The sequence below is a fragment of the Lipotes vexillifer genome, unplaced genomic scaffold (genome assembly GCF_000442215.2).
Source record: "Lipotes vexillifer unplaced genomic scaffold, Lipotes_vexillifer_v1.1 scaffold1002, whole genome shotgun sequence".
NCBI lineage: Eukaryota > Metazoa > Chordata > Mammalia > Artiodactyla > Lipotidae > Lipotes > Lipotes vexillifer.
This window is the reverse complement of record NW_006796766.1, coordinates 573,787-585,252: the sequence shown is the minus strand read 5'-3', so window position 1 is coordinate 585,252 and position 11,466 is coordinate 573,787. Positions and strand designations below refer to the sequence as shown.

At 49.3% G+C, this 11,466-nt stretch overlaps 1 protein-coding gene across 4 annotated transcripts in view; it reads right to left on the bottom strand.

Moving 5' to 3' along the window:
* The window catches only part of ATXN7L1 (ataxin 7 like 1), a 245,187-nt gene that overhangs the window by 54,419 nt on the left and 179,302 nt on the right, over positions 1-11,466 (bottom strand). For all 4 annotated transcript variants that reach the window (XM_007468976.1, XM_007468978.1, XM_007468977.1 and 1 more), the window contains one exon: positions 1,919-2,141. In XM_007468976.1, coding sequence (XP_007469038.1) covers positions 1,919-2,141 — 223 coding nt within the window. The remainder of the gene's footprint in view (positions 1-1,918; positions 2,142-11,466) is intronic.

Sequence of the window (11,466 nt, the reverse complement as noted above, 5' to 3'; positions counted from 1 at the left end):
AGAGCCATTTCCCTACTTTTTCCAGGAGATTGGGCTTCTCAACCTGTACTCCTGCTTATAGGAGCTCTGTCCTTTGGCACACGTGATAATAATGATAACAATAACATTATCATCAAATATTTATTGAACGTGTTCCCTGCTCCAGACATCACGCTTCCTGCTTTTATAAAAATTAGTTCACTTCATCCTCACAAAAATCCTGTGGGGTAGAGATATCAGTAACCACATTTTACAAACGAGGAAAACCGAGGCACACCAAGATCAAGCCATTTGCCCAAGGTCATCCACCTGAGATTTGTATATAGGCAGTGATACAGGAGGCACTTACATCAGGACACCAGATGCTGCCCTGGCAAACAACCTTTCAGGGGCTCTCCGAGGTCACCATAAGAAGGACACTCACGCTACCAGCAGGCAGGCCCACAGGCCACCAACTGTCACTCTCAGGCCAGGTCTTCCCTAACCAGCTGTGTCCTCTTACACCATAGAGATCCTAACACTCAAGAGAACAAAGCTAGTCCATGAGCCCTGGCTGCGTGACAGGTGCCTCCCCTTCTTGACAGCCATGTCTAAACCTCTCCTCTCTGTCACAAGAGGCCCCTTAGTTGATCTGGCATAATTAGCTCTTTACAAAGTCATCAAACTTGTCCGCACGCAGTGACAAACCAATCGATGGATGATTTTAGTCCACAGCTTTCCCAGCTACGAACGTAAGCGTAATTAAACGTAAGAAAGTGTAAGAAACGTAAGAAGTGTAAGAAGACATCTTCTGTAGCACGAATTAACAGAAGATGTTTTCTCTTTAGATATATAAATGAACAGAGTCCACACTTATCCCTTGTCTGCCTCCACGAGGCCAGCAAGATAAGGCTAGAGGCTCTGTACTAAGCCGGTCCCTAAGGGTTCCAAGTCGGGTCCTTGGCATTTGAAGATACGCATCTTCTGCTTCCTGTCCTCATTTTCACTTTGGTTTCCTATCTGTCCATCCCACAGGTAACCTTTTCTGACTTCTCGGTAAAGACGGAGATAAAAAAGTGAATTAGGGCTTCCCTGGTGGCGCAGTGATTAAAAATCCGCCTGCCAAGGCAGGGGACACGGGTTCGAGCCCCATTCCGGGAAGATCCCACATGCCGCGGAGCAACTAAGCCCGTACGCCACAACTACTGAGCCTGCGTTCTAGAGCCCGGGAGGCACAACTACTGAGCCTGCGTGCCTAGAGCCCGTGCTCCACAACAAGAGAAGCCACCGCGATGAGAAGCCCGCGCAGTGCAAGAAAGACCCAACGCAGTCAAAAATAAATTAAAAAAAAAAAAAAGTGAATTAAAAGCCTCTGATTTTTCACAGTCACCTGCAACCAGCCCTCTCCCACCCCATCATGGCGCAGGCAGCAACATTCCCTTTGGATTTCCTTTCCGCCTTCCGTCCGTCAGCTCCCCAGTACCTGCCTCTGCTGGCAGCTCCTTCACAGAGTGCAGACCAGGCTGCTCATGATGGGAAGCTCTGTGGGGGGCCTGCCTTCCAGGGCCCTGCGGAAGGACCAGGGCCTCACTCCCTGCGGGGGAAGACTGGCTGTGCTTTTGATGATTTATACCAACACTTCTGTTCACTGGGGTGGAAAATTGAGAGGTGACCGTATAACTGAGCAATATTTCCCTGTTACCCTCTTCTTAGACACAACTTGCCTCAGCTCTCAGGTGCGGAAAAAATTCCCCTGTCGGCAGACAGTCCTTTAAGGTGCCCTGTTTCTCCTGGTATTTACGTTTCTCATCCCATCATTCTGGTTTTCTGTCCCTTCCCTCCCCACTTCCCCAAATTCCTGGACATGATGCCCAGGAACAAAGCCACTGGGTAAACACTGTTTCCTGTGGTGACAGGGACAAGCAGCGAGGACAGACGGCTGCCAGCACCCGACACTCACCATGCTTTGTCCCTTGATCCCTTCGCTGAAAAGATTGTGTGCTGTTTGCTGCTGGAGGTTAGGAGATTGTCTTTGGGCGTTTTGAATGGCTTTGAGGAGCTGCTGGCAGAGGTATGGCCGCTGAGACAGGCTTTTGTTTTCACCTGTACTAGTGATGTCCGGGCATTGGAGGGTGGAGACGCCGGCGAGGGAGAAGGTCTACACATGGAACCGTGTCTTCTCTCTACAGGGGGAGAAAGAACAGAACTCAGCACATCATCTGTAGCAAGTGAGCCACATGCATACGCGTGTACATAACAGGCAAAGACGAGAGTGCTGACCTTGCAGTGTCGGTCCCCGAAGCCTCAGTTCTGACTATGGTTTGCTTGACATCATATCCCACCAACTAGCAGTGATTACCTTCTGAATTTCTGTGTCAAGTGGCAAGCTGAACTCACACTACAGTTCTCGCGGGAGGCATTTACCAGGCGGTCCTCCTGCAAAACCACTGCCACAGGACTAGTAGAGGGGATGCCCGGTGTCATGGGAACGTAGTGAGAGAACCACACAGCCCAAGCCATCCCCAGACAGCCACTCAGAGGCCGCATGGTCCCTCGGGGCAGTGGGGAGGGTAGGACTTTTCCGATAACAAATAGCAATTTCTCAAACCTGACCCCTAGCAGGAACACTTAAGTCACAAGGACTTGTGACATTCAGCAGGGCTGAATGAAAGGGTCTTCTACATCCAGAAGGTGGCCCAGCATCTGTCCACACGCCCCTGTGGCCTCTCCAGGGCTCAGTGAGGTCCAGGGCCACAGGTGCCGGGTCAGGACATGCAGGAGGACGTCAACGCTGAAGGTAGAACCCACAGGTCTGGGGCCCGGACGTGGGCAGCCCCTTCCTGGGGCTCTAAGAGAATACCAGCGCCCTGGGAGACATGCCCCACTTGTTCACCCTCGTTCGGCTCCTGTGGTCTCGACTTGATGGGCAGGATAAGAATGCTGACCAAGAGAGTAGGTGCACGAGGTAAAGCTCTGGTGCACACCCACTACGGTGGTTCCTAACTGTTACAGGGGAACAGATTTGATAAACGTTAAGGACCCTTCCCAAGAAAAACGCCCCCAAACTCTGCATACAATTACAGGAAGGAATCCTGAACCCCCCAAAAGACAAACGCTCTGAAATCCTAAGTCCGCTCTGGCTCCCTCGTACCTACTACAAAGCCCCACATATAGTTAGTGCCTAATTACTATGTGTTGAATAAATAAATGAAATTATAACAGATCTCCTGATGGGAAGGACTAGAGATCACAAAGCTGGAGATCTGGGTTGAATGTGATAACGAAGAAGATGGGGGCAGAGACAGCAGATCCCACTCTCCCTCCACCTCCGAGCTGAGTCTCACTTTTCTCATTAGTGAGGCATTTCTGGCTGCTATGCCAGGTACCCTGGAAAGAAAGCCAGACTGACTGTGGCTATGAGGGACAAGCCTTTGGGCTTCCTCCGTGCTTCCTGGTACCAATGGGCTGCCAGTTTGTCTCCAAGCCGACCGACTCTAATCCTGTGATGAAGCGGGAATTGGGGAGCGGGGGAAAGTGGATTTTTGAGGATCATCTGATTGCTGGGTGTTTTTGCCTGACCAGTGTTTATAGGTTGCCTGCACTGAATAACTTTACCGGGGAATCTTTCTTCACTGAATCAGAGGAGACCTTGCATACATGCTCAGTTCCCAGAGCCATCCTGTTCAAGGACGTGAAAACCAAGAGCTAGTTCCAGGGCCTCTGTTTTGATGTAGTAGAGAGAACCCCGGGCTAGGAGCCAGGAGATCCAGCCTCCAATTCCAGCCATACCACATTATTAGGCTTATGGCCTGGAGTTCACCACTTAAACTTTCCGTTTCCATGCCTTTATCTGTAAATGAAGTGGGTCCCTAGATGGCCTTGAAGGCCTCTTTCTACTCCATTATCATAAATACAAGGCATACTTACACCCGATCCTTCACCTCCCATCTCTCGTGATTACTGAATGTCATAGCAATAATTATAGCACAAGTTTTGAAATATTTTACTCAGGCAGGATCTTCCTTGGAGGAATTCATCCTTTGTAAAATTGTACTGGTCTTTACAACCCCTCTGACACGGGCAGGAAGCAGCCAGCCGTCTCCACCCTCCTCAGGACTGACTGGCTAAAGACCCAGAGAGGCGAGGTGACTAGCCAAGGTCAAGGTCAGTGGCTATGAGAGGAACGGGGCCTCTGTGCTATGGGCAGGGGCTTAGCTGCTTCTCAGGAAGGCAGGAAACGGGGTGTACTGTGACCAAGATGTGAAGCCAGGGAATTCGGAAGCACAGGACTTAGAATCACTGAAGGTTAGAACTGGATCTTAAAAGTCAGCTCATCCCATCTGCTTGCTGATGGATGAGGTTATCACTTAGAGAGGTTATCAGTTACCAGCCTGCAGGGCAAAGCTAGTTGGTGGCAGGGTTGAGTTCAGAACCAAGGCTTCTCACTTCAAATCCATAGTTCTTTCTGCCCTTCAGAAATGTCTTGCTCAGCAATTTTTTTTTTTTTTTTGGCTGAAGTTTCCAAAAGTAAAACGAGACTTTGATTTTTACCACTACTGTTTTGGGTTGCTCTGCAGACTTCACTCACTCATTTGCTCTCATGTGCTCAAGCTGGCAGAGGGGGTGGGGGAAGGGATATGCAGAAGTATTCCCCCATTCTGGTGGAGAGATAAGCCTTCATAATGAAGAGAATTTTTATTTTGCTAAACTAAGAGTGGAAAATAATACCAGTAAGCAAAGATAAATCACAAAGAAGCGTGACATTAAGGACAAAATGAATGGGCCAGACCAGGGATTCCCAAATCACCTCCAGAGAATTATGATTAGTGACCCTGCCAAGGCGTTCTGCTGCTAAACTCACAGAAAAAATTAAATCAATGGATAAGGCTTCTTCTTCTTTTTTTTTTTTTTAAACGGTACGTGGGTCCCTCACCGTTGCAGCCTCTCCCGTTGCGGGGCACAGGCTCAGGACGCGCAGGCTCAGCGGCCATGGCTCACGGGCCCAGCCGCTCCGCGGCATGCGGGATCCTCCCAGACCGGGGCACGGACCCGTGTCCCCTGCATCGGCAGGCGGACTCTCAACCACTGCGCCACCAGGGAAGCCCAGAACATTTATTTTTTTACTCACTATTAAAATATTCTATAGACTGAAGCAATCTTAGAGAAAAAAACCCTTTCCCTCCAAATCTTCTCATTCTCTGTTCATGTACATGGATGCATTAACAAAACAGTAATCAATTGATATTTTGGACTGTTCTTTTTCAACTAACATTATTCCACTTATATGTTTCTAATCCCCAAGTATTGGTCATTTTAGATGGTTAGGTAATATTTAATCACTGACATCATGCTTTAGATCACTTAGCTATTCTCTTACTACTTACTGTCTGGCTTTTTTTCTTCCTTTCTTTCTTCTTTTTTTTTTTTTTTACAATTTAGTTAAAAAGTGATTTGAGATTATTTCTTTGAGGTGTAGTTCCCAAAATGAAAAATGTTGCAATAGTTTATAGCTTTTGCAACACATTTCTTTCCAGATCGTGGGACAGAAAGACCAAACCAATCTATTGTGCTAATGTTGAATGTGAGTACCACCTACCTACTGAAGTGAAAACAGAAAATCACTGTCAGGACATTCACGCAGAATTAAATGTCCACTACATCAATAACAACCTAGGTGACTGATGTTGGATCAGCAACCTCTGGTCTCACCCCTTCTGTCCTTTGGCCAATAGTAATAATAACTTATTAAGACTTTCCCATGAGCCAAGAACTCTACTAAATACTTGAATTACCTCAGTAATTACCTAGTATTTAGTTCTTACAATACCCTAAGAGAGGTACAATTATTATATCTGTTCTACAGATGAAGAAACTGAGGTTAGATACAAGTTGACCAAGTTCATGGAGCTAGGAAACATTAGATTTGTGGATGTCTTCAGAGCCTGTGTTGTTTTTTTTTTTTTTTTTTTTTGAGGTATGCGGGCCTCTCACTGTTGTGGCCTCTCCCGCTGCGGAGCACAGGCTCCGGATGTGCAGGCTCAGTGGCCATGGCTCACGGGCCCAGCCTCTCCGCGGCATGTGGGATCCTCCCAGACCGGGGCACAAACCCATGTCCCCTGCATCGGCAGGCGGACTCTCAACCACTGCGCCACCAGGGAAGCCCCAGAGCCTGTGGTTTTAACTCTGAGCTCTACCACCTTGAAATCCTGGAAGATGCTGCAGCATATAAGGAGAGCCTGGAAGGCTGCCGGACACCTCCCCTCCCCATTGAGTACGGGCATTTCAGCAGGGCACCTGACTCCCCTAGGGAGAGGGGGAAAAACACCTAATGTGGCAGCTTTTAAGGTACTAATCAGCCATAGCCTGAGACCTCAACCCCAAAGACATGACCAAAGAAAGGAAAAACCAAATCCTTTTACTTTTTTGCATTTCCATCACAGGAAATCCAGAGCATGGCCTCAGCCACTGGCTGTTCTAAGACCACTTGCTTCACTGTGTACAGCCTAACCATCCATGAGGGACTCCAGGGTGCAATCCCAGAGAGCAGCTGAGCAGGGGGCTTGCAGACACCATGTGGGGAGCCCTGGTGTCTCCACAATCCTCTCCCCTTACTACTCTCCACTGGGAAAAGTCCACCAGGTTCTCAGGCCATTGCATCTCAGTAAAAATTCAGAATCCTCCCCTCCCCCCATGCTTATTCACTGAGATATTTTTATACTCACAGCATCAGTGTCCTGCATTTAAAACCTCAGCACAGATGCCTCACGAATGGCTGAGCCGGCCGCCAACACCCAGTGTGGTTCCCTGTACCAGTTTTAGAAAGAACGCATTGGGAATTTTCCAATATGGTGTTTAAGGGATCAATCCCCGCCCCGCCCCTGCCCCCAACAGAGTGTGCGCACCACAGTCACTTGTGGCCCGACACGCTTGTGTAAACTCACTTGGGCTTAGGCCAGCTCCTGGCTTGCTCATTTGACAGTGCTGAGTCCCTTTCAGCCCTCACCTCTGAGAGCAGGTGCTTGGCAAATCATTAGCCGGGTTCTATTTTATCAATGGATTCTATCTGCTTTAGTAGCTGCGGTCAGGATGCTTTCCATAAAGGACAACCCTGAACTCCAAGGGACCTTCCAAAAGTAAACTGGAGTCGGAGGGTGAGGGGCAGAGCACACACCTTGGCCCGGGGAATCATGCAGGAACCATGCTAGCTGTATCTTGCAACCACTTGCTGAGGGGGTGAGGCAGGTATCCCCCCATTTTACAGCTGTGGAAACTGAGGCAGGTTGCATTTCGGAAACCTGTCCAGGGTCTGTTAAGGCTCGGAAGTGGAGACAGCAGGGGTAGCATCTGAGCTGTGGTCTCATTTGCCACAGTTGTAGCTGGGCACTAAATATAGTGCCATGGTGGTTAGAGGGGGGATATTGAATCAGCTTTCCTCAGCAGGGGAGGAAATGAAGACACAGGAAAGTCAAGTGACTAAGGCAGGCAGCGAGTGGCAGGCAGAGGCGTGCCAAGCAGCTCCTGTGCCAGGAGTGCCTGTGAGCTGCCCAGGAGCGCACTCCCTCCTCGGGCTGCGGTGCCTCTTTAAAAGCTGTCAGGGGGCTTCCCTGGTGGCGCAGCGGTTAAGAATCCGCCTGCCAATGCAGGGGACATGGGTTCGAGCCCTGGTCCGGGAAGATCCCACATGCCGCGGAGCAACTAAGCCCCTGTGCCACAACTACTGAGCCTGCGCTCTAGAGCCTGCGAACCACAACTACTGAAGCCTGCGCACCTAGAGAAAGCCCGTGCGCAGCAATGAAGACCCAACGGGCCAAAAATAAATTAATTAATTAAAAAACAACAAACAAACAAACAAAAGCTGTCAGGGCCTGAGTGGCTGGGGAGGCGTTCCTTCAAGCACGGGCGCCTGTCACCAGTCAACTTATACTAGATCTTCTTTACCTCTCTTCACCGGCTACCCAGATGGGCAACACACACCACCTTCGGCCCTTTGACAAAAGCCACTGTGGGCCGGTGCCTACACTGCTCCTGCCGGCTCAGTTCTCAAATCCCCCAAGGCTCTGGGTTGGTTTCTCGGCCATCTGGCCACTCTGTGCCCATTCATTCAGTTAGGAAGAGAAGCAGCATTCCTTGGGTGCCTACTATGTGTCAGGCACTGAGCAAGCTACTTTTACACCTACCAGCTCATGCAATCTACCTGACAAACCTCCCAAAGTGGATACTGTTAGCCTCCTCATTGTAGATAGGGGAATTAAAGCTTAGCAAGATTATGAATCAAGGCCAAGGTCACAGTGACCTTGACAGTTAGAAGGTGAGCCCAGGCCTGCCTGGCCCCAGAGCCAATGCGCTTTCCACCATGCCACCCTCTGGGCTACTGTCTTTCCTCTACACGTAAGCAATACGACTTGTCTGAAGATTCTAACAAAGCGTCTCCCATTTTCAGAGCTGGCCCAGGATACAGCTCTGAAGTTAGATAACTTGGGATGCTTTTGACATCTCCCTCTCCGAGGCATTCCCCCACCCCACCTGTGCTTTTCTATTGGTTATTTATACTAAGGTATACATTTCTGGCATCAACCACTGCTGGGTAGGATTTGGGGAGTCCCAGGGACTTTCCAGGGCCCTGATGTATTTCCATCAGCCCCCAAGGATGCCCTCACTAGACATTTAACCTAGCTGAAGGAGAAAACCCCCCCCCCCAGCAATATAGACCAGTGGGGAAACAAACACATGTACACACTGCTGGGGGTACTTCTAAGGGATGACAGTTCTCTGGAGAGCAACCTCGTGTTGATGACATCGGTTAAAAAGCATTCACGGGGCTTCCCTGGTGGCGCAGTGGTTAAGAATCCGCCTGCGAATGCAGGGGACACGGGTTCGAACCCTGGTCCAGGAAGATCCCACATGCCGCAGAGCAACTAAGCCCCTCCCTGCGCCACAACTACTGAGCCTGCGCTCTACAGCCCGCAAGCCACAGCTACTGAAGTCTGCGCGCCTAGAGCTTGTGCTCCACAACAAGAGAAGCCACCACAGTGGGAAGCCCTCGCACCGCAACAGAGAGTAGCCCCCACTCGCCACAACTAGAGAAAGCCTGTGCGCAGCAACGAAGACCCAACGCAGCCAAAAAATAAAGAAAGAAAGAAAGAAAGAAAGAAAGAAAGAAAGAAATAAAAGAAATCTATTTAAAAAAAAAAAAAAAGCATTCGATCTGGTAACCTGGTAATTTTAGTCTGGAAAATAGACCTCAAGGAAATATCCCTCCCAAGAAAAGTTCAAAGATATTCTCAGCAGCATTGCTTACAATAGTAAAACGTACCATAACCAACCTGGTCTATGATAAAACAACTGAAAATGACAGGTATGAGGGTTATCTCAATCTAAGGAAATGTGAGACGGTACTACCCAAATTCACAAGAAAATTAAAAATATCACCAGTATATGCAAACACTAATCATTACTCTATAAAAATGTAAAAATGTTTTAACAGAGATAGAAAAGGAAAAAAGGGAAGGATATAGGATGCCTCTATTTTTGTTAAAGTTGTTTTTTAAATCCATACAAGAAAAAAGAAAAACAAATAACAACAACAACAGAAACACTAACACATCCTTAACCAGAGAGGCCAAAGGGGAGAAAACAGGTGCAGATACAAAAGGAGGAAGGAGAGAAAAGCATGTGTTAAAGTCACACCTCATTCATTCATTCACTCATTTTTTTAAAGCATCTCTTTGGCACGTTACCATGCGCCAAGCACCGAAATATAATGGCAGTGATAAGACAGACACTGCCATGGCCCGAGGGTTCCCTCAGGGAGAGGACACACTCTCCAGGTCCTGGCTGGCCACCACTTGGTGAGAGTAGAGAACAGGGTCCCCTCTGAAGGTGGGCTGCCACCTGGCGGACCTGAGGCCAGTGAACAGCCTGCCTGCCCCATGGGACAGAGCTGCCATCCTCACCTTTTACTGCCCCAGCTATTCCCGCGTGTCTGGAGCCAATATGGTAGTGGAGGGGTTGACAAGGAGTCCCACCTGCACGGTATTAACTTCTCTGTCAGAGTGACCTCGGCCCTAACCACCAACATACCCACTGTGCAAGTCACATGAGTGTAAAAACAGAACCACCACAGCTAAGGTGAAAACCGGTGGCTTCCAGCTTTACGATAAGCCGTTGGATTCTACCTTAAGATGGCACAGCTGACATCATCCCCGCTCCAGGGGCACTGAAGGGACAGAAGTGGCAGGCAGCCGGAAGCTGGGCAAAGCTGGGGTATCTTTGGTGGGAAGATACAAGAATGGGGATTTCCAATGTCTAAAATACCTGAACAGCTGGGCCGAATCTTCCCAAGACTGTCTTGAGGCCACATCAGTGGCCTTTACGCAGGTGCCTTGGGCTAAGCACATGAAAAGCCCTGGGCCTTGTCACAGGCACGTGTGGTCCACGCCTCAAGGAAGGGCCGGAGGATCCTGAGGCATGAGGTCGGGAAAGAGCCCAGGCCACTATCCACCCGAGACCTCCTGGTGCCGCCCAGGGCTCCACTTCTTGGGACAGCAGGGCCAGGGCTCCCAAATCTGTATTTTTTAAAAGATCCCGAGGTAATTCTCTTGCTCTACACAAGCTTCGGGAGTCACTGGAAATGTGGACCAAACACTGCTGTCTTTGGAATCAGAAAGATCTGGGCTCAAATCCCAGCTCTGTCACTCATTAGCTCTGTGACTTGGGCAAATAACTTAACCCCCTGAGCTCCAGTTTCCTTACGTATACAGTGGGAACAATAATGCCCACATCATAGGGTTACGAGTGGGCAGGTGCCCCTACAGTACATTGAGGCCCCCCATCTTAGCACAGGTCCCATGCTGTAATCACTGGTTTACTGGTCTAGGCATCCTGTCACTGGACGCACGGAGAGCAGATGTCTTGTGCCCTCTCTCGTCCCTGGCATTCAGCCCAGGGTCTGGCCTTGGTAGGCACTCACTACGTTCACTGTTGAAGAAATGAGAATGTGAGGATCGATAACACATGGAAGGTGGCTGCCCCGGTGCCAACTCACAGTAGGCACTTCACATAATTTCCCCTAACACATACAAATGTAGATTAAAAAAAATACAAGCAGTAGCTTTCCTAAGGGGGCAGTTCCCTACCTTCTCCCTGCCCCTGAATTAAAACTATCCATTTACAAGAATCCTACAGGAGCACAATTGTTTAAGAAACATTGGCTGAGTAAGGAGAGGCCAGGGCTGCTTGATTCCTGTCTGTACCGACCTCCAGTTTCAGGAGTGCAGGCCACAGTCTCTAGAGGTGCACAGTCCCAGCTCACTGCGAAGCTCGCGGCGTCACCAGAAGAGGCTTTTGTGGTCCGACGGCAGTCACTAATAACGGAAGCATTTCTGTTCTCCTTGGAGTGGCAGTTGGCAGTGGCAAACAGGAAGCTGTCTTGAAGTAGGGTGTGGTTCTGTCCTCTCAGTGTACATGTACGGAGACACCACTTGTTTTTCCCCCTCCAGTCCCCTTCTC